The following is a 26327-nucleotide window of genomic DNA, read 5'->3' as shown; positions in this document are numbered from 1 at the left end:
CCAGATTTGTTCTTTTGCTTAGTCTTGCTTTGGCTATGTGGGTTTTTTTTTTTTTTTTTTTGGTTCCATATGAATTTTAGGATTTTTTTTTCTAGTTCTATGAAGAATGATGGCATTTTAATGGGAATTGCATGGAATTTGTAGATTGCTTTTGGCAGTATGGTCATTTTTACAATATTCATTTTATCCATCCATGAGCATGGGATGTGTTTCCATTTGTTTGTGTCATCTATGATTTCTTTCAGCAGTGTTTTGTAGTTTTCTTTGTAGAGGTCTTTCATGTCCTTGGTTAGGTATATTCCTAGGTATTTTATTTTATTTTGTTTTGCAGCTATTGTGAAAGGGGTTGAGTGTTTTACTTGATTCATAGCTTGGTCACTGTCGGTGTATAGCAGAACTACTGATTTGTGTACATTAATTTTGTATCCTCTAACTTTGCTGAATGTATTTATCAGTTCTAGGAGCTTTTTGGAGAAGTCTTCTTTAGAGTGTTGTTCTAAATATAAAATGAGATCATTCAGAAGTGCACAGTTAATATTGCTTGTTGTAACTGATTTGTCTTTCCCTTTTGAGTATTAGGAGGGTCTGAGTTTACTCATGGGTGTCCCAAATGGAGAATTAGTCATTCATCCCTTTAGGAAAAGTTCCATGCTTTACTTTTCTCCAAATTCCTTTCCTTCATCTCCCCAGCAGCCAGCATGAGGTAGCTCACACTAGAGAAATTCACCTAGAAAATGTTATAAAGATTGTAGAAGTGACTGTCATTTCCTGAGCTTTTTTATCTAGGGCACTTTATTGGCAGAAGATGGGCTGGTAAAATTTAACGCATATGGGTAAATTCTGAGTGCTTTTTCACCAGGCTGGTTAGTCACGTGATGCTAAGCCAGGAGGTCCTTAGGATGGGCAGGCCAGTCACCTCTCAGGCAGGCTCACCCACTCTAATAACAATGATCCACTTCTCCACAGGCTCCACAGGCTCCCCTGAGAAGGTGAATGCCGGATTTACAGCAGATTTGTGCAAAAAGCCCTATGGAGAAAGAAACATAGGGTAGTGGAAAAACGCTCTCAAGGCTTATGTTCTTTAGAGCTTTGGAAATCAGATGGTAATGTCTGGGTCACTGAGGAGGCTGCTCCTAAAATAACTCCCCTGATTCCTGGCCAAAACAGAGGGCTTTTCCCCCTTTACAACTAACACAGGATGTTGGATGCCCAGCAGTCTCAGTATCCTTTGCCTTGGCCAATTTTCATTTCTAATCCCATTGCTTTGTAAAGTGTAGAATTATTCACTTTTGACCAAGCCAACAGTCTAGAAGTTGTGGGTGGGACTTGGTCTCGCAAACAGAAATATTCTATTGTGGTTTTTATTGTTTTTATCATGTCACAGTTCAGACTCCTACTTCCAAGGCAATCTCTTTTCTTTTAAATACGCACGCACACACACACACACACACAAAACACACCACACATGCCAAACAACTTCTACTTAAAAAAAAAAAGTCATCATGTATGGCTGCCAGCATGTACATCACTCAGATTCCCCTTTTAAGAGAATCTGCTGTGAGAAAGGTAGCTGGCTGGTGTCAGCTGCTATCAGGGCACAAAAGCTGGGCCATTTTCTTCCTCTAACAGGCAATCTTTGCTCTGGGGATCTCCGGTGGCCAGGCTGAGGTCACCTCCAATTTGCGTCGTTGTCTTTGGTCTTCCTAGCCAGTCCTCCTTCTCTCCTTCTTTGTCTCCCAATGCAGGTGTCAGACCTGTATCACTGTCTGAAAGCTGTCCCTGCCTACTCCTGTTCCCTGTACCCTTTATCTTTCATAGGCATTTTCCTTCTAATTTGGTCTTTGTGTCTGTTTCGCAGACGACCCAAATTAATACACCATAAATTCTAGTTTTAATGAATTACAAATCTTCCAGGGTGAAGACTCTAGCATCTTGTCAGATGTTTGAGGACACATTGCTGCAAACCCAAGAAGCAACATATAAGAGATGCTATAAAGGAAAAGGAGGCTGGGCACAGTGGCTCACACCTGCAATTGCAGCACTTTGAGAGGCTGAGTCGGGAGGATTGCTTGATCCCAGAGTTTGAGACCAGCCTGGGCAACATAGCGAGACCCCCTCTTCACCAAAGGGGGAAAAAATTAGCTGATCATGGTGGCACAAATCTATAGTCCCTGCTACCTAGGAGGCTGAGGCAAGAGGATTGCTTGAGTCCAGGACTTCAAGGCTGCAGTGAGCTACAATCACACCACTGTGCTCCACCTTGGGCAACAGAGCAAGACCCTGTCTCTAGAAACAGAACAAAACAAACAACTACCCCCCGTCAAGGAGTGGTTGGACTTCTGGATGAAAATACCACCAATACATACTTTAAGTCTAACCAGGAGAACACAAAACCTACGAATTGAGCACATCTGAACAATAAAGTCAGACCTTCCATTTTGAGTTAGGGTGCATTTTTAAAAAGATGGCCAATGGCACAAAGGCTCAGAAAGGAGGAAGAAGTGAGGAATAGAGAATTTGGATGTGGAAGTTGAGAAGTCATGTGATTCAATGTCTTCTTAAAGGTCTCAGAGGCCACAGAAGGGAAGAGAGCCTGCCATGGCTGTGCTGTTCCCAGAGAAATTTTGATCTTAAATATCTTGGTAAGAAAATTAAATTCTACAGCCTTATAGGGGAGAAACGTTGGTGTAAGTTTTTTTCATAAACAGAAAGGTTCTGTGAATTTTGGCAGTGCTCAAAGAAGGTATTCGAGACAACACTTGGTTTTATTTTATGCTTTTCAAAGATTTTGAACTTCATATGGATTCTTCTATTAAAGAATCACTAATTAGATCTCTTTTCAGACCTACCATAGTTCTGGGTTGAGTTATTTCAATATGCAAGCTCACCCTCTGAAGGCTTCTCAATGGTGGCACTATTGGCATTTTGGGTGGACTATCTTGTGTTAGGCAGGATAGTCCCATACCTCTCAAGACCATTTAGCATCCCTGGCCTGTGTCCATTAAATGTCACTTGTGTTCCCCACTTCCCAGTCATTGAAAAAACTTGAAAGCTCTCCATATATTTCCAGATGCCCTCCTCACCTTCAAAGATGTGGTACCTTGCCAGGATGGGGAAAAACAAACGAACAGACAATTCCCAATGATGAGACATGGCCAAACCATGCAATAGGACCATGTGGGAGGTGGCTGTTGGGGGTTGATTCCATGGCCCCTGCATGCTGTATATCTCTCTCACTAGAATGACAGTTTCAGAAATGAATCAGGATGGCTTAAGCGAAAGAAGAACTTATTGATTCCTACAGGTAGACAGGCCAGGGCTGAATTCAGAGCTCAAATGATGCCATCAGGTCTCAGTTTATCTCCATCTCTTAGCTCTCCTATCCTCTGTGTTAACTTTATTCTTGACCTTCCTATGGGGGCCCTGGCAGCTCTAGGCTTGCCCCACAGAGTGGCATGGCTACCAGCAGCTTTGGCTCAGATCTTTTGCTTCAAGTCCAGTGGGAAACTCTTGCAATGTTCTGAGTCCCAGTCTGACAGAATGAATTGATATTTCAAGTTTATTTTACCTCTGAACCAGCTGGTGTGGCCAACACAATATGAAGCACCGACTAACTCAGGCTTAGGGGTTCTGACCACTCCAGTACATGGTGCCTTGCCCCACCCCAGGCCACATGGACTGAGGGTAGTGAAAGAAAGCCTACTCAAATAAAATCTCTGGAAAGAAAGGCTGTTAACCCCTGATGTTAGGGGGACAATCAACAAATGTTCACTAGAGTCAGAAAATTGCTGGAATCTATAATAAAGATCAATGAAACTCAAAGAGACATATCCTCTTTGGGGAGAAAGCAATATAATGCAAAATTCAGGTGCACCAAATCTTTCAGACTTCTTTGGCCACTTTTAAACATATTTGACAACCATGAGATTGAATAAAATATTTTCATACACAGGGCCCTGGTTTGGCATTCACAGGGAGTGGATATGAATTGATACTTCTCTGAATCAAGGAGTATTTACAATGAGATTCCTGAGAATAGGTTGTCTATATGTAAATAGGGCTAGTATACTAAGCTGAGGTCCTATGCATGAAACTATTTTATTAGTCTTCCCTCCCTAATTTCATGTTTTTTCACTGCTTGCTTGATGCTTTGGCAGAAAAACCAAAGTGACAGCGATATTAGGCAGGTCTGCGCCGTCATTCTTACCCATCATCAAACTAGGGCCTGGCCTAACTGACTCCTGCTGAAACAGGAGGCTCCGGGTTTACAAGGTCTTGATCCATTATTCGGGTGACTGCCCCACAACAGGCCAAAGACAGAAGTCATGGATGTCTGAGGGGCATCTAAAAAAGGGTTACAGAATTGGGCAACGGGCCTGAGAAGTCTCCTTTATCCATGGCTTACACTGCTTTGAGGGGGCCTTAGAGGAATGCAATATGGTCCTTCTTTAACTTGTAGTGCTGCTCTTCTTTGGACTTGATTTATGTACACAACAATAGAAGATTTTATTTGAATATAACTTCTATGACTATAGCACAGTTTGTTATTTTATCATGATTATTATTTTTTGAGACAGAGTCTCGCTCTGTTGCCCAGGCTGGAGTGCAGTGGCAAGATCTTGTCTCATTGTAACCTCCGCCTCCTGGGTTCAAGTGATTTTCCTGTCTCAGCCTCCCGAGTAGCTGGGACTCCAGGTGTGCGCGCCCACACCTAGCTTATAGTGCAGTTTGAAATCCACTTGTCTCACCAAACCCTTCATATTTCTGACAAAGCCCTGAGAAGAAGAGTCATTTCTTTAAGCCAGCTGGGAACATGAGTCTTCTAAACTTTGAGGCCCTCTTAGGTTTGGGGAGAGAGATTATCTCTTTGACAAGAGGAGAGAGGAGTAAACGAAACAATGACACTTATTTCTACCATCGTCTCTGTCGATCGACCTTTGTACTCCATGGTGAGTCTTACAGCTAAGAGATGCAAATTAGACCTGTTTGCTCTCCTAGTGCGTCAAGTGCAGTCAAGATCTCCTTCTCCTTGAGCATCAGGTGGTGTCTCCTGGCTGCTCTCCACATCCTTTATTCTGAGGATTTAGCTGACTTGCCTCAGTCTTCAGGCAATTTAGGGGACAAGTCTTGCTTGTTAGATACTGGGTCCCTTCAGCCTCAGTTGCTGTCTTGTGCCTCAGGGGTTCCTAAACTGGAAGTGGTGGCCCAGAGTTTCCTTCAGGTGCTATGACACTGATTTGAGAAAGAAACCTAAGCTTCAGCCTGCCCACTGCTTCCCTCTGTGAGCAACTTGAGTCTGGTTCCACTCAGGATCCTCTGAGAACTTAGCTCAATACTTGTCCAATAGTAAACACTCCATAATGTTTGCCTGTTTGAATCTATAATCAAAATCTCCAGTAGGAGAAGGCCCTTGTATTTCTGTTTCATTTTTTTTGCTAGTTGGTGAGAGAACACATTTTTCAAAATACTAATAGTTCACCACTGGACAAGGACACATACAACCCCAACTTCCAAGTAAATGGAAAATACCTTTTCTGGGTACGTTTATTTGGAAAGGGTTTCTTCACTTGAAGAAAGAATTAACAAACCCCTGTTTGGGAGGATAAAACAAGAAATTCCTTTGGGATGTCTCAAGTTTCTAGAGAGCCAGGCTCTCGCAGGCCGAGGTGGCTTCCACGCTGTTCATGAACTGCTCTGAGCGGGCTGGTGGCCTGTTTGATATTCTGAGGTCTAGCAAAGATTTAGCTCCAGGGGGTCATCAAGAGGTCATGGTCTTGATCATTTCCTCCTCTGTTATTTATCTTTGGCTTGTGGTACTGGAGCCTGCCTTTGATACAGGGCATTTCTACCACAGCTGCATAGAATCAAGCATTTCAGTGATTTGGTTTGAGGTGAAGGAGGCTTGGCTTCTAATGCTGTGAAAATGTCACTGGGTACATCTGAGAATATCTAGCTCTGTCCTTCACTGATGAGCAAATTCATTTCTGGGGGTTTACCAGTGGCACTTCCCAGATTTGGGTCAGGAAAGGAATCCTCCTCGTGAGGACAGCAGTTTTCAGTTTGAGTAATTCCATTTTCAGTTCCTTCTGAGACATTCTTCTTGCTCTGAGCTGGAGATAAAAGCAGCCTGTCTCAGGCCTCTAGGGTGGATCTCTACTTTTCAACACTGTTTATGACTCACCTGTGACTGCCCTCAATGCAGCCAAGGGGACCATTTATGCTGAATTAGCCTTTGGATTTTTCTTCTTAGTGACAGCAAAACTTCCGTGACAGCAAACAAGTAAACCACAGGAACATCCCTGGTCTGCTCAGCTCAGCAGGCTCTTGGGTTCTCAGAGAGCCTGGGAGGACTTTTCAGCTTGTCTTATGTGGGTTTGTTCACCCCGTCTTGTTTCATTTTGATTTAAAACAATTGGTATCTTTCATCTTGGTTGCAAAGTATGGGTTGCATATGGTTTTGACCTGATATGAAGGGCCCAAATCAAATACCCAGGACTTGGCCTGGAAAATTGGTTGTATAAGCGCTGCACTCTTCTTCCCCTAAAAAGCAGCCTAGCGAATGGAAGCAATGGGTCCCAGGAGTTCCTTTCTGTATACGGCTCTAACTCTGCCACAAAGGCCAGGACAGATAGTGTGCTGTGCTGTCACGTCTACCAAAGAAAATGATGCAACATGTGCTGGAGACTTTACCATCTGTGCAAGAGTGCAGCCCCAGGCTCAATCCAAAAGAAAAAGGAAGTGGCATTATAGCAGGGATATTCCCAGTGAGTCAAATTCCCAGAACAGCCTGTTCCTCCTCAAGGTGGTCAGTGTGCCCCAGCATCTCAGCTCCAGATCTGGACTAAAACAGAACTGTTGCGTGCAGGGGTTAGAGAGGACTAGAGCAATGATGTATTTTATATATCATATTTTCTAGCAATGGTTTTCCATCTGAAACCCAGTTTACATTGTGGCCCAGGGCACAGAAACAGAAGCTTTATGAAACAAGTTACTGTTTCCATGTGTCAGCATTCTAATTTTCCTTTCCTTTTCCTGTTCTTTTTTCTGTTATTTTAATTTTTTATAAAAACTTCTTGACTCACTAAATTACTATAACCACTTATGAGTCAAAGCCCATATTTTGAAAAACAACATTGCATTAGTGTATATAGGCAGCACCTTGGGAACATTTATAGAACATGGCTTCTTGGGTCCCTCTCCAGGGATTCTAATTCAGTCATTCCTGGGCCCAAGAATCCATGTTTTATGTTAACCTGGCCTGAATGTGACCATTATGAGGGCAGGAAACGGTTTTGATCCCTAACATCACCCAAGTGCTTTAAACGAAGAACTCGGTACAGCACAGGCTCTTGGTCGTTGGTGGTTGAAGAAATAAATGAATGAAAAAATACTGATCTTCAAATGATTCCATCCTTCAACCCCAGCCATGCCTCCCTTTGCATCTATACTGTTGTCCTTGTTTTTTTTTAAGATAGATACTCAAATAGTCGCTAGACCTTCGAATTGCAAAATTGCTTTGAATCTCCAAGTTGGAAGCAGCCTTGAAAGTCTCTAATCTAGGGATTCTCAGGTGTAGAAGCTTTGTCTTGCTGCTTCAGAATTCCTTGGGGAAGTTTAAGGCAAATACATATCCCTAGACCCCAGCCCTGGAGTTTCAATCCAGGTAGACAGGGTTCATGGCCCAGGAATCTGCATTCTATCCTCCCTCAGGTGATGCTGTGGCCCAGCCAGGGTTGGGATGCACTGTTCTTGTGACCTCTCCCCACTGTGGATCACTGTGGATGGTGGTCACCCAGCCTCTGCTGGAAACGTTTTGGGCTGGCAGAAAGAAATTCCCAGAGGTCTGCTCCACACTGAAAAGCTCTGCTTATTGGAAATTTCTTTCTGATATTAGCTTCAATCACTTTCCTACTGCTACTAGTCTTGGTTCTGCCCTCTGGAGCACCTCAACACAAGGCCAATTGGCTGCCTGACTGCTCATTGTAAAAATACAGAAAAAATATAAAGAAAGACATGAAAATTTTTCAAAATCCCACCACTTTGAAGACATTGAATATTTCTTTTGGTCTTAATATATGTACAGACCTAAATGCATGTTATACTCACTTCATGTTTATTAGAAATGGAAAGCATCCTGTATTCTTGACTTAGCATTACATATTGTGGGTTTTCTCTTGACATTATATCACAAAAAATATCCCAGACAGAAAAATTTGCTTTAAACCCACATTTTAAAATGACTGCATTAAATTCCACTGTTTTGATCTATTAGAATTTATTCAACCATTTCCTGTTAGTGTTGATTTAGGTTATTTCCAGTTTTCCACTATCATAACTAATGCTTAAATAAACATATTGCAAATAAGCCATTGTCTGCATCCTGGATTATTTCTTTAAGCCAGATTCCTAGATGTAAGTTATTGAGTTAGAAAACATGCTTTAGAAAACACTTGATACATATTGCCAACTTACTATGCGAACAGGATGTGAAAGCTTTTACTTCAACCAGTCATTTTAATCCCTGATTAGAATTTAGTCATTCAAAAAAAATGCCAGTTTGATAGGTTAAAAATTATGTTTCATTATAGTTTTTAATTTGTATACTTTTTGTTTACTCATAAGGCAGAACATGATTTTAAATATAAACACACATACATAAACATACATATGTACACATTTTGATTACTCATGAGGCAAAACATGTTCATATATATTTGTGTGTGTGTATTTTTTCCCATTTGTTTTGGCATTTCCATTAAACACGATGTTAAAAGATAAAGAAATAGATTGAGTCTATTTAGAGGCCTTCTAGAGAGAAGGGCCTCACACTTCTTGTTGATTTGCAAATGCCCTTCTCCTCTTTGTAAGTATAAGAAATATCAACTTCTTTATTTATTGTGGTAAATATACATAACATAAAAGTGATGATTTTAACCATATTTAAATGGGTAGTTCTGTGGCATTAAGTACATTCACACTGTTAAGCACCCATTACCATCATCCATCTCCAGAACTTTTTACCTTCCCAAACTAAAACTCTGACCCACTAAACACTCACTCTCCAGTGCCCTCTTCTCCCAGCCCTTGGCAACCACCATTCTATTTTCTGTCTCTATGAAACTGACTGCTCTAGATTCCTCATATAAGTAGAATTATGTAATATCATTTTTTGTGATAGGCTTATTCCACTTTGCATAATGACTTTAAGTTTCATCCATATTGCAGCATGTCAGAATTTCCTTCCCCTTTAAGGCTAAATAATAGTCCATTGTATGTTTACACCACATTTTATTTATCTATTCATCTATCCATGGACACTTGGGTTGCTTCCACCTTTTGGCTGTTGTGAATAAAGCCGCTGTGAACATTGGTGTACAAATGTTAGTTCAAGTCCCTACTTTCACTTCTTTTGGATAGATAGACATCCAGATGTGGAACTGCGGATCATATGGCAATTCTGTATTTCATTTTTAAAGAAATTGCCATATCATTTTCCATAGTAGCTACATCATTTTACATTCCCACCGGCACTGCACAAGGGAATCCGATATGTCCACATCCTTCCCAACATTTATCTTCTGTTTTGCTTTTTGTTTTGCTTTTAAATAATAGCTATCCTAAAGGCTGTGAAGTAGTATCATAAAAAAAAAAAAAATCATATAAAACCTGACTGTGTGCTCCAATTTCCAGGAAGTCAGATGGGAAATCCAATCGCCGTCATCCAGGGGCTCTTTGCACATCCTAGAATCACACCAGCACTTGGTACCTGAAAATCAAAGGAATATCCTTTAACCCCAGTGCCACCCACCACAATGGCCTCTGACACCTTGTCTACACTAATAGTGGTTCTTTGCTTTCACCGAACGTATATAGACTTGGAATGGGGAGGGTTCTGGCTCTATAGGTGGTCTTGCTAACTTTTTGAGGAGCTGCCACCAAGCAGGACCCCCAATTTTACATCTTTATCCTAACCTTGTCCCACTTATTTTAGTTATAAAAAAATTCTATCAGTTGGCTTTAAAATACTCTTCATAATTGTTATCTTCTATTAATCTTCAAATTATTAATTATTTAAAACACATAGAATATATAAAAAATTAACATATTCCTTTGAATACAGGTCTCAGTTTTAATACATTTTAACATTTTGCCTTATAAAAACTCTTGCACAAGGGTAAAAAGAGAAATGTACAAACATATTTATTGCAACAATGTTGCAACAATAAAAATTTAGAGCAACCTAATGTCTATCAGTGGGGAAATGGACAAATAAACTGTGATATATTCATAAAATGGAAGAGTGTACAGTAGTAAAAATCAATGAAATATATCTATGTATATCGACATGGAAAAATACGAAAAATACAACACTGGGGGAATAAAGTTCTAAATACATACAATATGCTATAAAATTAACGCACAGAACATTACCATAATTTATGGATACATACATATGATATCAAAGTAGGAAAATATGGTGGTGTTACTACAATTAAAAAGACATGTAAGTTGGGCACAATGGCTCACATCTGTAATCCTAGTATTTTGGGAGGCTGAGGCAAGAAGATCACTTGATGGCAGGAGTTTGAGTCTTACTTGGGCAACATAGTAATACCTCATCAGTACAAAAAAAAAAAATTAGCCTAATGTAGGGGTGTGTGCCTGTAGTCCCAGCTATTCGGGAGGCTGAGGCAGGAGGATCATCCCTTGAGCCCAGGAAGTTGAGGCTGCTGTGAGCCATGATCAGGTCACTATACTCCAGTTTCAGTGACAGAGCAAGACACTGTCTCTAAAAATAACAAAACAAAAACATACGAATAATAAAAAACAAAAAATAAAACAGATGGACTTTAGTTCTATCTGTATCATTTTTAACCCTTAAAAAATTGAGCTAAAATTTTAACTTTTGTTGTTTTCTCTACATTAGGGGCATACTTTTATTATAAATTGTTGTATATGTATTTTTCTTAACTGGTCTGTAATCTTTTAGTTTTGTTTTCTAAGAGTTTTAAAATATAATCAAGTAGACCAATTTTTATCTTTATGATTTCTTTTGTTAATTTCTAGAACTTCTTTTGCAACCTGGAAATAGGTTAAACATTTATCTATATTTTCCTCTATATGGTTTTGGGGGAGGCATGTATTATATATTTGTTTATATTTATCCCTTTAATCCATCTGGAAATTATAGTAATATATGGTAGAATCACATTTGATATTTTTCTAAAACTAAATACCTTGCCAATTTTCCTCAAATTATTTGTTAAATAATTATCGCTTTCTTATTGGATTTGTATTGATTCAGTTATCATATTAAGGGGCTATTTTATAGTTATTATTTCCACTGATTTGTATCAATTCCTGAATCAACAGTAAACTGCTTATTTATCTAATTTTATCATATGTCATAATAGCAGATAAAAGTGCCATTTTGCAGGAAGGTACTTACTACCTGCTTGCTCAAACTTGTTGGTTATTTTTACCTGTTAATTTGTTTCCAGGTGGACTTAAAATTATTTTTTCAGGTTAACGAAATCCCACTGTGATTTTGTGCAACCTATAAACTAATCACGGGATAATGGAAAAAATTCATAATATTTGCTATTTCCCTCTAGGGACATGATATATCCTCTCTTACTCAAATGTTTCAAAATATCACTCCATAAAATTTTGGAAACATTTCCTTGCATAAATTCTGGATCCTAAAGATAGTCCTTTGTTGATTATAAATCATGCTACTATAAAGACACATGCACACGTATGTTTACTGTGGCACTATTCACAATAGCAAAGACTTGGAACCAACCCAAATGTCCATCAATGATAGACTGGATTAAGAAAATGTGGCACATACACACTATGGAATACTATGCAGCCATAAAAAAGGATAAGTTCATGTCCTTTGTAGGGACATGGATGAAGCTGGAAACCATCATTCTCAGAAACTGTCACAAGGACAGAAAACCAAACACCGCATGTTCTCACTCATAGGTGGAAATTGAACAATGAGAACACTTGGACACAGGGTGGGGAGCATCGCAAACTAGGGGGCCTGCCGGGGGCTGGGGGTTTCAGGGAGGGATAGCGTTGGGAGAAATGCCTAATGTGGATGACGAGTTGATGGGTGCAGCAAACCAACATGGCACATGTATACCTATGTAACAAATTTGCACGTTGTGCACAGTTACCCTAGAACTTAAAGTATAATAAAAGAAAAAAAAAGATAGTCCTTTGTATTCTGTTTTTTGTTAACAACATTATATATAAGATACATTTGCTTTGATTATTTTGGCATACAGAAGAGTTATTGACCTTTGAATGTTTGTAATTCAGCCACTCTACTTATTTCTCATCAATCTAAAAGTTGGTGCACCTGAGTTTTCTAGAAGTATAATCATATTAACACAATTTGTAACCACTTTGCCTTCTGTTTCCCAACATTCACACCTCTTTTTTTTTTTTTTTTTTTTGAGACGGAGTCTCGCTCTGTCACCCAGTCTGGAGTGCAGTGGAGCGATCTCGGCTCACTGCAAACTCCACCTCCCGGGTTCACGCCATTCTCCTGCCTCAGCCTCTCCGAGTAGCTGGGACTACAGGCGCCCGCCACCACGCCCGGCTAATTTTTTTGTATTTTTAGTAGAGACGGGGTTTCATAGTGGTCTCGATCTCCTGACCTCGTGATCCGCCCGCCTTGGCCTCCCAAAGTGCTGGGATTACAAGTGTGAGCCACCGCGCCCAGCCATTCACACCTCTTAAATATTTTCCATGCCTTAATGCATACCCTAGAAATTTTAGAACATTGATGTAAGAATCTTTGACTTCTCCCTAATTTAATATAGATGGTTCTAGTGATTTATTCTTAATTTAATGTTTGTTATAGTTTTAAAATAGAAGTCCTTGTTCCTTTAAGGTAGTACCCCCTGTTTCTGAATTTATCATGTTTTAGCAGCAATGTATATTAAAGTTTGCCAAATTTAACTTTTAACAAATTTTAGCAGATTTGTCAAAAATTTTCAGCATCTATTGAAATAATTATAACGTTTTTATTGTTTCAACTGTTAACATTTCTTAGTATTAATGGTTAAAATGGTTTATTTAGTGAGTGGGTTTCCTGATTTTAGGCACATAGTGAATGGGTTTCCTGCTTCTAGACACATTCTTGTAGCTCTTTCCTATAATATAGAGCTAATTGGTTAGAGTGCTGTTCAGCCATGATGGTGAACATCTCAATTTCTCAATTAGGTGATGCTTGCCATTTTTTTTTTCTCCACAATGGTCTCTGTATCATTAACATTCAGTTTTCTGACAGTCTTTTGGTTCACAGAAAATAGTTTGATTATTTTCCAAAGGATAAATAAACATGGCTTACTGTAATGGTTAAAATATATAGTGCAAGTTTGAGGTTGGTAACTGTCTTGCAGAAGTGGTTGCAACTAACTCTAGGCCTAACTCTTGCCACCTTTAGAGCAATTCAATTTAAAAAGTATCGAAAAAATAAGAATGTCAGTCAATAAACCCTGCTTGCTTGCATGTCATTGGTAGGTGATAAAATCACAGTAACAGAATACACTGCTACAGGAGCTATGTTGATTGTTTGCACAAGGACAGCACCATTCCCCTCCCCTCTCCCATGCTAGCACACACATGTGCATACACAACACACCAACTACACAGAGATGGCCCATTTTAAGTACCATATTTCTAATGGTAGAGCAACTCTCCCACCTTCCCCCTACCTCTTCCAAAATTTAATGGGATGTAGTATAAAGTAAGGACTTTCTGAAATCACCTAATGACTTTGAATAGAAACCACATAAAGTAAATATAGATACTATTGTAATTATTGCCTCTGTTAAGGATGAGGTTAGTACATTTTTGTTCTGTGGGATAATTCTGTGTCAGCAAGATTTTCCTTTGGTACTTACTAATATTAGAATAAAAAAAGTTAATTAGTTAAGTTCATTCATTCATTCTTTGGATCAACAGATATTTACTGAGTAACTCCTATGTGCCACATCCCGCTTTTGTGGCTATTGCAGTTTTGGCAGCAAGTAGATATTGAACAAGTAAGTACACACGGGATAAGTATCACAAGAGTGGGGAGGCTAGATCAGCTGGGGGAGAACACAGTGCCATGCAAGGTCTGTGAAAGAGCACAGCCACAAACCACAGACAGCATTTATTCATTCAAGTGTCAGTAAGAATTTTTGAAGAGGCCAGCCTTATGGCGGCACTTAAATACAGTCACCAGTGAGTTCTACAAATACTGAAGTGGCTTCCTAGCTAGATCTAAAGCTACCTATGGATGTAGTGATGGCTATCAAAGGGGATTATTTTCCTAAATCATATTTTATTATTATAATAGTAATAATAATGGCCAGCATTTATGGAGTGTTTTCTCTACACAGGACACAATGCTTACACTTTGCATGTACATACTATAACCCTCAGAATAATCCTACAGCAGGCAAAATTGTATCCACATTTCATAGACGAGGGCCCTGTGTCTCAGAAACAAAGAAATTGGACCAAGATCATACATCTAGTAAGTGGCATATTCAGGATGTTACCGACCCCACCAGGAATTGAGCTTTTTAAAATGAAGGCCAGGGACAGGAAATGAATCTGCATACTTAGCCAAACACTTAGGAGTGTGAAATAACTCAGTCCTAGTTTTCACAGTGTTTCAGAGATTCACTAATCTTCAGCAGAATCCAATCCAAGCGTGCAATTCTTTGCATTCAGCACATATGGTTGCTAAGAAAAAAGACAATGTTCTTGCAGAGAATGCTTCTATTTTATACCATCAGTACTCCTGGTAATGACCTTTCCTAGTGTCTTTCCAAGGACTACATTAGAGCAAACCACCTTTTCCCCAGGTATGTTGTCTACTTACTCACTGTAGTTGGAAAAGAGAAAGTGGCCCAGAGCTGGTCACCAGGAGACACTGCTATTCTGTCTCATGGTTTTGAAGCAACCTAGAACTTTTAAGCTTTTGCTATCAATCCACAAACTCTCCTTATCATCAATTCTCCTGTGTCCTATGTGACTACAGAGGAAACTGGCCTTCACAGGGGCCTCAGAGGCACCAGGTTAAACTCTTCCTCCCCTCTCCTCTCTCTTCCTCCCCCCTTTATGATCAATATCATCATTGTTATTATTTATTAAGCACTTATTATGTGTCCAGCCCTCTCTTAAGGTTTTATATGAACATAAGCCTCACAACAATCTTATGAGGTAGCTATCAACAACTCATTTTGCTGATGACAAAGGAAGCTAAGTGAGATTGTTTAACTGCATCAAGGTCACACAATGAGGGGCAAACTTTAGATTAAAGCGCAGATCTAACTGCAGATGATGTGTTCTTAACTGCAAAGTTATAGGCTTGCCTTCAGGGATTTACAACGTGGCATAGGATCAAGGAACAATGGACCAGTTGTGTGGATCAAAGATAAGATCATATTTACATAAAGTGATAGGTTTAAGATTTAGAGGTTCTCCTTGGACCCCTGAGTGTCTACAGACAGATGCGTGGGGGGAGGGGTTGAACCTAAAACAGGGGTCAGTAAACATTTTCTTAAAGGACTACATAGTAACGATTTTAGATTTTGCAGGCCGTATGATCTCTGTCAAAAACACTTTACTGTTGTAGTGCAAAACAGTCACAGGTAATACACAAATGAATGGGTGAGGCTGTGTTCCAATAAAACTTTATTTACAAAAACAAGCAGCTGGTCAGCAGGCAGTACATGGTATGCAAATTCTATGTGCTCATATGCATAGTTGTCTTTGTTGTTGTTATTAGGAGATCCATAGCTTTCTATAGCTTCTTAAACAGGTTCAAAATCCAAGATGGTTAAGAACTGGTCTAAATGGTTCCCAAACCTCTCTAAGCTTAGATATTCCACAGGGTTCCGTAATTCAACTAGCCTTTTACATTAACAACGCCTTAGAGATTCTTTCTCCTTAGCAGGCTCTTTTGTGGGATTCTGCTGTGAACTGTTGAGTGGACAATAATTACTGTCTATTGAGAAGGAAACGTGAGTCATATTACCATTCTACCTTCCTTGGTTTACCTGGTCAGATGATACTGGCTAAAACACAAATATATTCCAGACTGAAATACAGCAGTTTGGTCCTGCACCAGATTGTCTGATGTTTGCTGAGACTTTTTTCTCCTGCCAGAGACCTCTTTCTCTGTTCTGCTGAGCTTTCTGCACAGTAAGAACTTACTTGTGCTGAGCACACTAATATGCAGTTTGGATTCTGAAGTCAGCCAGGTCAACCCAGGTATGGTGTGGAGGGGAGGGATATTGCTGGATGTATTTGACTGAAGCTTCTCTGTATTTGTTCAGGGATCCTTTCTCCCCAAAGGAAACATTTCTCTTAGGACTCTCTAGCTTCACGAATTAGAGCATCTTATTCACTGCCTGTGACCTTGTCAACATGTACCTCTACTCTGTCTCCCTCTCCAGGGGTCTCGTCTTCTCCTAAGTAGAATCTCTTGGTGGGGATTGCTGATTATATTCCGTTGTGTCCACTACACAGCCTGGTCCCAGGCTTTGCACACGTGTGACAGGAAGAGTAAAGAATTGGTGTAAAGAAACCAAACAAGTCATGTTTTAGTTTATTAGCACTGAGATCCCTGAAAGCTATGGCCAGTTTTAAATTCTTGCATCACTTTCGAAAATCAACGTAAGGGTTGTCCAATCAACTTGAATAACAAACAGGATCATCCCTCTGGGATGGCTTCCAGCTTTAAATTTTAAGAATAGCCACCACAAAACCCTGATATATTAAAACCTGGAAGTACAAATACTATGAATCATAAGGTGATTGCATTCATATTCCAGGTTTTTTTGAGAATGTAGAATTAGGCATAGGAGAAGAGGCAGGAAAAAAATAGAAGGGGAGGAAGAAATAGCAGAAACTGGAAGAAAAGAAGAGAGCAAAACAAGGGGAACAAAGAAACAAAGAGGAATCAGATGGAAAGGATGAACGCATAGTGAATCCGTACTGTAACCAGCTACAGCTGGGTTGAAATTCAGTGTCATTAGCATGCAGCTATTTCTCACAGCAAGTACCCCCCAAAGAAGGAAATAAACCAGCAAATGAAAGTAACAGGAGTATGAATCACTTAGCCAGTACTTACAGAGACTTTAGCCCATATTAGACTCCTGTATATATCACATCAGCATTAGTGTTAACTCTCTGAAATGAAACATCAATAAGAAGACCACATGGTGTGGACTGTACCCCCAACTAATAATTCAGTTCAGTTTTAATTATCATGTTCATCTGGCAGCAGCACGGTGCCTGTAAATAGAAATGGGTCATGAGGGGCTTGGGCTCTTGTCCTGGAATAACATTACATGACCTTGGTTGGCCAAGTTCTGTGCCTTGGTTTCCTCACTTGTTAAATGTAAATAAGAATTCTCTGCTCTGCTTGTTTCACAGAGGTGTTAGGAGGATGAAAAGTGAAAATACACACACACACACACACACACACACACACACGCTTGGATGAGTATAAAATGCCAGAAAAATGTAAAATTGACCCTGTTCTCTTCAGTTAACAAGGTAGTGGGTAGGCGGGGGGTGGGGACAATGGCATTTTGCACAGAAGGCTTGGTGACTCAGTGAAGTGTCTTCCTCCCCACCCTCCCCCCAGTAATATCTGGTCTGGGATTACTGCTGCTTTCTTGATGTTTTTAGACATACTCTTCTCCTTCAGAAATGCCAAAGGTGAAAAACACTATTTCACTGCTATAATTTGTCACCCTTGCTGCCTGATCAAGACGTGCATAGACAGTTTAGTAATTAAGCTTTTCAACACTGCATCATAAAGTTTTATTCTGGCAAAGGCTATATTTATCAGCTAACAAGTATTAAATCACCCCACTGCTCAAGCCGTTTCTCACTTGAATGCTGTCCTTTCAAAACAGAACAGCTTTCCTTGGCTGGCTTGATTAATAAAAGTTCTTGTTTGGAAATACTGTGATGATGTGTGGCCCCGTGGGGCTAACATACATACACTTTGGCCACTGTTCTACCTGGTGCTGACTCCGATCTCCCAGGGGAGTTTGATACCTTAGCCTTGTGTCTCTCAGAGCATCCTGGCCAGCTGAATTTTATGGCCATCTGGGATGGCTTCCAGGAGGAGATATTTCTACCATTTCGTTTCTAATGGGGAAGAATTGAAAGAAAATCTAAATGTAAAATAAGTTTTCAAAATAATTAAAACAGCAAAGTAACAATGATCCACATATCAAGTAGGGTTTTTCCTCATATTGCCATAGTATTATAAAAACAGATGTAGAGTTAGAAAGAATAGATATTAAAAGTCATTAGTAATGGCTTAGAGGGGTACTGTCTCCAGGCAACCCATCCCAGCTTTACAAATTCCCTCCCCCTCCTTTGGAGGACATAAATTCATAAAATAAATATAGCATTATTCAGGGTACTTTCAGTCAAATGGCTCCTGAATTATATTTGTTAAAAAATAGTTAATTTGAGTGACCTTTCTACCATATTTTAAGGGTAAATACGGTAGAATATGGATAAAGAAAATGTGGTACATATATAGCATGGAATCTGATGCACCTGTAAAAAAGAATGAGATCATGTCCTTGGCAGGAACATGGATGGAGCTAGAGGCCATTATCTTTAACAAACTAATGCAGGAACAGAAAACCAAATACCACAGGTTCTCACTTACAAGAGGGAGCTAAATGATAAGAACTTATGGACACATAGAGGGGACAACAGAAAGTGGGGCCTACCTGAGAGTAGAGGGTGGGAGGGAGGTGAGGATCAGGAAAAATAACTAATGGGTACTAGGCTTAACTCCTGGGTGACAAAATACTCTGTGCAACAAATCTCTGTCACACAAGTTTACCTATATAACAAACCTGTATATGTATCCCTAAATTTAAAATTTAAAAAATATAAAGACAAATGTTAGTCAAATATGGGCTAAAATAACAAAAAAATCACTATTTTTCATCATTTTATAGAGACTACAAATTTCCTTCTTCCTCTCTCTGCTTTCAAAATAAGTGACATTAACCACATGTTGGCATTTAAGTTTTTACCAATTTATTGCTAAGAGGAAACATATAATAATATGCTATAGGGTCATAAAACCCACTTTGCAGCTATAGAAGCAAGTTCTGCCTGTGCCTGTGTATGTGTATGTATGACAGTGGACATGTAAGTGTGAAACTTGAAACACTATTACAGTAAGAAGTCTTTTGTTGAACTTTTGTTAGTTTGAGAGGCTGCAATGATTTTTCTCCTTTCAAAATGCTGAAATAGAACTCATGATTTTGCTTTTCCAATTAGCAACAGGTAGCTGGTTTAGAAGGCTGGAGATTGATTTCTCTCCAGCTAGCAAGTCGTGGGGTCAGGTCACTGAAGCATGTGGGTGATATGCTGAACCACCAACTTGGCAAATATTGAACTATTTTAAGTGCATCTATTTTCTGGTTCAGTAAATTTTTTGTTGTGTTAAATTCATTAAACTTGACACAGTCTAAATGCCACAGCACATACTGGAAAGCCCATAAAGTAACAGCAACAGCTATAAAAGATAGCAAAAGGTAAGGATCAATAAATTTTCTCTCTCAGTTTCTATTTAATTTTTATCTTTCATATTAGGACTGGAATTTGCTTTAAAGTTAAAAAGTACTGTGTGGCTAGGAAAATCATGTGGAATCTTATACTTTCTGAAAATTTGAAGGAAGGTCTCTTTGTCAGTCAAGTTACCCTCCACACTAAGATGATGACATATATGACCTGCAATTCAGGATCACTTAATAACTTGGGTATGGATAAATGAGAAATAAGAATTACACTCTGTTACCCACATTTTGGAAAAATCTTGTTTTGTATAATTTGCAAAAATATTGATTCAAGGACACATCCGAAGACTTCAGATGGGGCTTTGATAATGTGATTATTCTTTATTCAGAATTGAAATTTTCATAAGGATAATCAAGTTTTTGGCACATAAACTCTTATTGTGATTTAATGTAATTTTTTTGAGAGAGTCGTTTGTTATTTTTTAAGTACCACTTTTCCTCCAACAAGGAGTAGTCATAGCAATTCAGAAAAGTAGGGAAGGTGCAAGGTGTGAGGAATTTCCATTCTAGCATGGGTTGTAACTATCAAAATTACAAAATTGATTTTATACTCCACATGAAAAATGACAATAAGTGAAGAACAATTTTCCAGTAATTTTTCTTAGCAAAATAGAAAACAAAATAATCAATAACAGAAAATTGTGAAAATAAAAACCCAATGTACATGTAGAGAATAAGGATATAGGCACTAAATATAATTCTTTAAAGCTTCCAGAACACATAGGGCAGAAGTGATGCAGCCATCAAAGTTGGACTGAGTAAATCCATCCCCTCCACATGCAAGGAAAGGTTTGTGATGCAGAGTCATTTGGCCAGGACAGTTGGCAGCAGCATTTGTAACCTGAAAAAGTAAACAGAGGATTGCAATTGACATTCTGTGCTCTATTGTGCTGCCATGGCAACACCCACCTGGAAAAGGCTACTCTACCTGGAGAAATCAAGATTTCTCACAAGAAGCACCAAACAAACAAAAAAACTGCACACACGAGAAACAAAAAACAAACCAAGACTCACTAAACTCCCCTCAACCCCAGTTCAAGTGTTTATGTTTATATTCTTAAATGTTTAAATTTTCAGTTATTAGATAAGATAACCAGAAGTGGGTTGAACTTCAAAATTAGTAGGGGCTATAGTCTGAATGTTTATCCCCCTCAAATTCATATGTTGAAGTCCTAACCCCCGAGGTGATGGTATTAGAAGGTGGGGCATTTTGGGAAGTGATTAGGTCATTGGCAAAGTCCTCATGAATGGAATTAGCTCCTTATAAAACAGGCCCAAGGAAGCTTGTTTGTCCTTTCCACCATGTGAGGACACAGCCAGAGGTGCCATCTATGAGAATGAGGGCTCTTACCAGACACTGGATCTGCCAGTGCCTTGATCTTGCTCTTCCCAGACCCCAGAACTGTGAGAAAGAAATTTCTGTTTATCAGCCACCCACTCTATGGTATTTTGCTATAGCAGCCCAAATTGACCAATACATCCTTCTTCAGTTTCTCTCCACCACTCCTCATCCCATGGTTCTTTCTTCCTTACATATTTCCTGAGTGCTGTTCTGGCCCAAGCCCCATGCTGAGCACTGGAGCAGGAGAATTTTAAAATTTCACAACTTTGTCCTTAAGGAAATTTCAGTCCTGAGAGTAAGACTGACCCCAAAGCAGTCTTTTTAAACAGCTTTTTATTTTCATATCTGAAAGTATGAAAAAAGACACAGAGATTGTTTTTCTGGAGAAAATATTCTCAAAATTTGGATGGATGATGGCTAATACGCATTTGCAGTAAGGAGAATGAGTGGGAGGTGAATGTAGTTATGTTGGACACTGAGATGATTTGGCCACTGAAGCACCAAAAACCCTCTAAAACACCAAAATATGAAAACTTGTAATGGCCATCTCACTTGGGACTGCTTCACTGTACAACTTCAGGGGGCTCCATTCACCTGGATGACAATATGACAGTTCTAGTCTCTCTTATACGGTGTTTTCATGGATAGTAATAGAGTAAGGCCCATGAGGATTTACTCATTTAAAAATCAGGAAAAAAACATCAAGAAATGTAACAAATTCTATTTAAATTATGGTGCTGAGATCTTTGTTCTAGATAGGCTGAGTCAGTATATTCCCTGACAGTTTTTTTTTCTTCTAGAGATAGGGTCTTGCTGTGTTGCCCAGGCTGAAGTGCCGTGGCATGATCACAGCTCACTGTACTCTTGAACTCCTAGGCCAAGAGATTCTCCTGCCTTAGCTTCCTGGTAGCTAGGACTGTAAGTGCACACCACCATGCCTGGCTAATTAAAAAAAAATTTTAGAGATGGGGTCTCACTATGTTGCCCAGGCTGGTCTTGAACTCCTGGCCTCAAGCTATTCTCCTGTCTTGGCTTCCCAAAGTGTTGGGATTACAGGCGTAAGCCACCATGCCTGGCTTACAGAGCCTGCAGTTTTCTTGAAGCAGAAAAACTTTGCCATAGATATTTTTTATTTATATGTTATATTTGCTTTTTTAAAAGAGATGGTACTGTTATTTCCCTGTTGAACCTCCAAAGACATGGGCCTCTGTAGACCTGTGTCACTCAGATACAAACGTGAAATATTAAGAGTATCCTCTCACTTTTCTGGAGGTCTCTTATAGCAACATCGTCTATTACAAACATAGCTGATAATCTTGAAATCAGCAGACAAGATCTTTGAGTGGCTAAAATAGGCAGTACATAGTGCAGTCACTGAAGCACAGACTTGGGTGATCAATTAGAGCTTTTAACCTGCTTTAGATAGAATTTTATCAAGTTGGATTATTTAATTTGTCAGTAAAACACTACAGGAGGAAGAAAATGGCTAGGATCTTAGATGTTAGTGATTTCAGAATGTGATAACCAATAGTCTAATGGCAAGGGATATGTATTAGTTCATTCTCACACTGCTATTAAGAACTTCCCTGAGACTGGGTAATCTATAAAGAGAAGAGGTTTAATTGACTCACAGTTCCAAATGGCTGAGGAGGCCTCGAGAAACTTATAATCATGGTGGAAGGGGAAGCAGGCACGTCTTACATGGCAGCAGGCAAGAGAGAAAGCGTGTGAAGGAGGAACTGTCCAACACTTATAAAACCATCAGATCGCATGAAAACTCACTCACTATCATGAGCACAGAATGGGGGAAACTGCCAACATGATCCAATCACCTCCCACCAGGTACCTCCCTCAACACATGGGGATTATGGGGATTACAGTTCAAGATGAGACTTGGATGGGGACACAGAGCCAAACCATATTGGGTTGCTATATAAAAACTCAAAACCCAGACAAGACTGGGAAGAATCCTGGCAGTCTGGGGCAATTTAATGGAGAGGCAAATAACTTTCTGGCTCTTAATAGGAGCTGAGGGCATCAGTTATTAGTTGTCGTACAATCATTAATGTTCACCATGATGGCCCCAGCTTTCAAGAAGCAATTCTAATATGCATAAAATATTCATTGCTAGCATTTCTTGAATGTCCACTGCATTTGATATCAAATACTATATATGCACACCCCATTTAATTCACATAGCAACCCTATGAGGTGGTTACTATTGTTCTTATTTTATACGTAAGAAAGTTGAGGCTCAGAAAGATTACTACTTGCCCAAAGACAGAAAGTCAGTAGATAAAGAAACAGGGATTCGAACAGAGCAGGGATTCGAACAGAGCAGGCTGACTCCAGAACTTACATTTCCAGCACTTTCAGAAATATTTCCATAAAGACTCAATTAAGTAAAACAAAACAAAAATTTTTGATTAGTCACTTAGCTTTAGGCATCTGGAAAATTCACATCAATAGAATAACACATTGACACATATTCTTATCTATACATATATACGTGTGTGTCTATCTGTGTATAATTTGCACATACATTAATCTCCATTTCTGGTAAAATTTTGATACATTCCTGTTGACATCCCTGTATAGATAAACTGTGGCACTATTAAACATTGCACAAGTATTAACCAGGAAGGAGTTTAAGGAAAAGGGTTTTGCCCAGTCATGAGGTGGTAATTTATTGGTGCTGTGTAATTTAATTTGATGAGTGGTAAATGCCAGATGCCAGATCACATGGCTGGAAAACTGGGCCACTGATTAGCCAGTCGGCAGTTTGGATGAAATCAATCTCACTGCATTTAGGTGGAATCACCCATTTTGCAATTACCCAATGAGGAAAATATGAAAACATGGAGCATGTATTGGCAAGCTCCTTCACCCATGTAAAGTAAGAGCCCTGCAGTGGAGGAGCACGTAATTGTCAAAGCCACAATCTCACAATAATGCAGCCTTTGGCTATGCTTTCAGCCACAGTGAGGAACCACAGCTCAATGACTGTGTTTAAGAGAGATGTCAGGGCTGAAACAACCCCTTGCAAATCCAGGTTGCTTTGGCTCACATGTGTGCCAGGGCTGGTCAGAAAGAACTCTTGCCTGCTCTAGAGTAGCAAATGCAATGTTTCTATAAACTTAGGCGATAACTGGACTGGGTATATAAATAAAGCTGAAGAAGTGGTTTTATTTCTAAGCAATTTAAACCCATGTCAATGTGTTTTGTTATATAAAATGCAAACGCCTAAGCCCTGCATGGAGAGCTCTTCATAACCAGGATCTTACTTCCATTCAAATCTCACCTCGTGCCACTTCTCTCACCTTTGTCACCCTTGTCCTTGCCACTTCTCTCGCCTTTGTCCTATCTATATTCAAACTCAGGTTCTTTTTCTTGTACTTCTGTGGCTTGGAACAAACCATTTTGCTGGGTGATGTTGCATCATTCCTCCTCTTTGCTGACAAGTAAATTGCTCATCCTTCAAGACTCAGTATAAACATCACCTGCTCTGAGGCATTCTTGCTCAGCCAGGCAAGGTCAGTGCCTTTTCAGCATGTTATTTCTATCTATTATATTACTTGCTATTTTGCACTGTAATGATGTCCATGCCTGTCTCCTCCACTCCTAGACTGCAAGCTTCTAAGAATAGGGACTCTGACTCACTGATCTTTGTATCCAAGGCTGAGAGCAGTGCCTGGACCATATGAAAGTGGGCAATAAATGTTTATTGAGTTAAAAAAAGATATTGTACACAGTTGATCAAACGAAGGTCTTGACAGAAAACCTACACAAAAAGTATTATTCAGAGGCTCCCCATATAGCTGAGGAGAAGCTCAAATGGAGGAACTATTATATTTAGAAGACTCTTAATAATGATGAATGAAGGGGTGTCCTCTGGCCTCACACTGTGCACTGCTTTAATGACTGTCTCCTGTCATGTATTAAGTTGAACCACATAAACTTGCTGATTCTGTAGGTCAAAAATGGTAAAATATTGTCAATTTGTATATGGTTCAGCCTAATAGTTTCTTTGTATCATGATTACTAATTGTAAAAGTTCACACAAAAAAGTGCTTTTGGTGTGAAAATGAAATTAAAGATGAAAAGAAAGAGGTAGGCAGATAAGTAGGCTGAGTATTTTCACAAAATGACAGTTGATTATTTGCAAAATAATTCAAATAATGTCCATTCTTCCTTTCATATCTATGCTAAAGCTACAGCATGTCCCTGGACTAGGAGACATTTACCCATAGAGAACAGTCATTTGTCTGGCCTATAGAGTGGCTTTATTTTAGGCTGACCTATTCAGCCATCCAGCCCATAATTTGGTTACTTAAACAAACCTTTCTGAAACATGGCAACAGGTGACATTCAAGTGGGTAGGCAAGAATTAAGGTTTTATAAATTCTAATTTTAGATGTGCAACTAATGGGATCAGGGAGACTGGACAATGAATAATCAAGTTTTTCCTGCTACGTTTCCTCACTTATATCATGAATGCAAATTATACCACATTTCATTGAATCTAAGGCACCATAAAACCCACCAATATTTTATGTACCAATGAGAAAGAAAAAATGATGTCAACATGACACAAAACTTTATTTGATACTTAATAGAAAAGTTCTTTCGGATTTATCTACATGTATCGTTTGCAAACATAAAAAGGAAATAAAAGAGAAATACATTGGTGAAGCCATTCTAAAGGCTCGCACTTAGAGATGGACTTCTCTGAACCACTCTTTAACTCAGACATGCTGATGTCTGATATCCATGCACTTCCTATGCAGTCTGTCCTCCGTGCTGTCTAAAACACTGGCAATGTGGCATTTCTTACAAGGATGTTCCATTGAATTATTTTTTCTTGGGTTTTCTTCTGAGCTGCTGACACCGTTCTGCAAGTATGGATTATGCTTTTTTCTCTTCACTGGGAAAGAAAGGTTTTCAGACAGCAACTAGGTCTCATATTCTTTCCTCAAATTGTTCTTAAATAATTTGTTAGTTTAAATATCAAGAAGTTACAGCTGCCCATTCCAAGAGCACTAGAAATAACCAAGTTCACACATGTGAAAACTACATCTTGACTGTCTCCTGGTGTATACTGATGGGGTGGCATTTTATAGTTGAAGAAATATGGCAAGTATTAAGTAAGTCGAGGGGAGAGGGGGAGAGGGACAGTAAACACTCCACAGTTTCTCAGTGCATGACAAGTCAAAAGATAATTAATGGTAGGATCCTTTAAGCGGTGCTTTTTCAGTTAAGTAGCATTGTTGGTGTTAGGACTTCTAATGTCTTTAGCATTGCTGGTTTAAACACTCCATTTTCTCAGCTCACCCAAATGAGCA

The 26327-nt window shown here is 39.3% G+C and overlaps 1 protein-coding gene across 4 annotated transcripts in view; it reads right to left on the bottom strand.

Annotated features, from left to right (window-relative positions):
- Nucleotides 1-8096: 8096 nt before the first annotated feature.
- RNLS (renalase, FAD dependent amine oxidase) overlaps nt 8097-26327 on the bottom strand; it is a 321051-nt gene continuing 302820 nt past the window's right edge. For 3 of the 4 annotated variants that reach the window (XM_055274298.2, XM_063637129.1, XM_063637131.1), the window contains one exon: nt 19939-20484. In XM_055274298.2, coding sequence (XP_055130273.1) covers nt 20332-20484 — 153 coding nt within the window. In that variant the 3' untranslated portion in view covers nt 19939-20331. Of the gene's footprint in view, nt 9767-19938; nt 20485-26327 lie in introns of those variants that run through there. The other variant, XM_063637130.1, reaches the window with a different exon arrangement.

The sequence above is a fragment of the Symphalangus syndactylus genome, chromosome 4 (genome assembly GCF_028878055.3).
Source record: "Symphalangus syndactylus isolate Jambi chromosome 4, NHGRI_mSymSyn1-v2.1_pri, whole genome shotgun sequence".
NCBI lineage: Eukaryota > Metazoa > Chordata > Mammalia > Primates > Hylobatidae > Symphalangus > Symphalangus syndactylus.
Note: the sequence above shows the minus strand (reverse complement) of the source record. Positions and strands in the feature narration are given on the sequence as shown.